The sequence below is a fragment of the Pteropus alecto genome, unplaced genomic scaffold (genome assembly GCF_000325575.1).
Source record: "Pteropus alecto unplaced genomic scaffold, ASM32557v1 scaffold639, whole genome shotgun sequence".
NCBI classification, from domain to species: domain Eukaryota; kingdom Metazoa; phylum Chordata; class Mammalia; order Chiroptera; family Pteropodidae; genus Pteropus; species Pteropus alecto.
In genome coordinates, this window is record NW_006442122.1 from 20,273 (window position 1) to 22,551 (window position 2,279).

General features: G+C 36.0%; 1 protein-coding gene across 1 annotated transcript; it reads right to left on the reverse strand.

Annotated features, from left to right (window-relative positions):
- Positions 1-497: 497 nt before the first annotated feature.
- LOC102881061 (olfactory receptor 10AG1) lies at positions 498-1,466 on the reverse strand. Its single transcript, XM_006920773.2, has one exon. The coding sequence runs from the start codon at positions 1,464-1,466 to the stop codon at positions 498-500; it is 969 nt and encodes a 322-aa protein (XP_006920835.2).
- Positions 1,467-2,279: the final 813 nt, after the last annotated feature.

Sequence of the window (2,279 nt, forward strand, 5' to 3'; positions counted from 1 at the left end):
CAGTATTCCATTCTGATAGACTGTCTGATCTTGTGGGGAGAAAGCAGCTCTAGAGGTGACTTTGCTTAAAAAACATTAAACAATAATCCCCCTCCCCAATATTTTTATCAGTACCTTCACACAGAATTTAGGAACATCTTATCTATGATAGGTTCGATAATCTCTTTTCTTAGATAAATATATGAAAATACATTTGTTAAAATTGGATAATTTTATGATCTTGATGTCATCAACCTTTAATGATGCCAATATGTTATTTCAAGTATTTCAATACATTGAATTGAGTCTGGAATTAATTTATTGAGTTTGGAATTGATTATTCATAAATTTATTTATTGAGTTTTGAATTAGTTAATTAAAAATAAGAGCAGAATTAATTTTATGTGAGATAAAAATATGAAACTTCCTATGAAGAGTAAATGATTCTTACCTATAGTGGAGAAAGACCAAAATTAATTTAGGGAAACTGTGATAAACAAGAAACAAATTTTAGTGAGTTATGTCTTAGAGTCCCAAACAATCCATTTCAGTAGGATTTTTCTCAGTGCAGCCATAACTTCTTTGTTTCTCAGACAATATATTATGGGGTTAAACACTGGTGTCAAAGTGGTGTAAAACAGAGAAAGAAATTTGTCCATTACTGTGGAATGACCAGACTTTGGTCTCAAATATGCAATGACACCAGATCCAAAGAATAAAGCCACAACCATGAGATGGGAAGAACAAGTGGAGAACGCCTTGGCTCGCCCAATTGCTGATGGCAGCTTCAGGATGGTCAAGATTATTTTCACATAAGATCCAAGAATTAACATAAAAAGAATTGCAACAACTACAACAGTAACCACATCAATCAACATCTCCGTCATAAAGGTGTCCCCACAGACAAGCTTAAGTACTGGAGGTACATCACAGAAAAAGTGATTTAACTGGTGAGATCTACAGAAAGGCAGAGAGAAGATCTGATAGGTGAAGCCTACATGTACTGAAATTCCAGTCATCCAACAGCCAGCTACCAATTGAACACACAGCCTGTTGTTCATGATGAGAGGGTAGAGCAATGGGTTGCAAATGGCCACATACCTGTCATAAGCCATAACAGTTAAAATAAAGCAGTCTGTGGCTCCCAAGACCAGAAAGAAATACATTTGAGTTGCACAGGCCAGAAAGGAAATTTTTCTGTTTTGTCTGCAAAGATCTATTAACAATCTTGGAACAGTGACTGACACATAGCATATTTCCGAGGAAGAAAAGTTCCTAAGGAAAAAATACATGGGGGTCTGAAGGGAAAAATCCACCTTAGTTATTATAATTATGAAGCTATTTCCCATCAGAATAATCACATAGACTATCAGAAACATCCCAAAAAGAAATCCTTGGAGGTCGGGAACATCAGAAAAACCAAGCAGGATGAAACCCATCGATGCAGTGCAGTTTCCCTGGTGGGCTTTTTGTCCTGTGCATTCCATATAGGAACAAAATGATTCCGAGGCTTGAAGGTCACTTCAGTGCACTGAGCCCAGTTGCAGAGAGGGACACATTAAATACATGGTTTCAAATTCAGTGATCCAGGATAGATATCCAGTGTTTCTGTTGGTTTTTCATTTTGGAATATATTTCAAATTCAGAAGCCCAAAATTGCAATATGTAGAAACAAAAGAAAATCTTAACTGTCTTCTTCCTGTTAACAATAACGATATAGATAAATGAAGAACACAGTCAAACCGAGAGCAATAAAATAAGAGGGAAGCATGCTGGGTGGCCTGGTCTCAGGATTAGAACTGCTCTAGGGAACTTGTGACATTCTCTAATTAGAAATGTACCTCCTTCCTGATCATTCTGGTCTCTATTTGCTTTCTCTTTGTATTTTTTTACAATCCATTTATGTGATGTTTACATGTTAAGTTTTATGTTTCCCTGTGAACTTCATCTCAGGTAAGTGAAGGGCAAAATCATCAGTCAGACTCCACTGCAACCCCAGGTCAGGCCAACCCTGGCCAACTTACTTGCTGGGAAAGACTTAGACAAAAATCAGAAAATAAAGACTAGCCTTGCTCCATCATAAAACACTTTTCATTTAATATAGTATAGAAATTTATATTAGTAACCACATAACATGACAAGTCATATGTTCACTTGAATTTTAGAATATGAAAAAATATATAAGATTCCATTTTACTATGTCCTCATCCCTCATGGTGCCCAACAATCTTGACAGTTCTGCTTATACGCTGAATTTTTGGCATACTTTAGGAGAAATTAGGTAAGTTTAGGCATTTAAG

What these genes read in the sequence shown, in the direction of transcription:
- LOC102881061 (XM_006920773.2), bottom strand. Translation starts at nt 1,466, where the DNA reads ATGGAATGCACAGGACAAAAAGCCCACCAGGGAAACTGCACTGCATCG.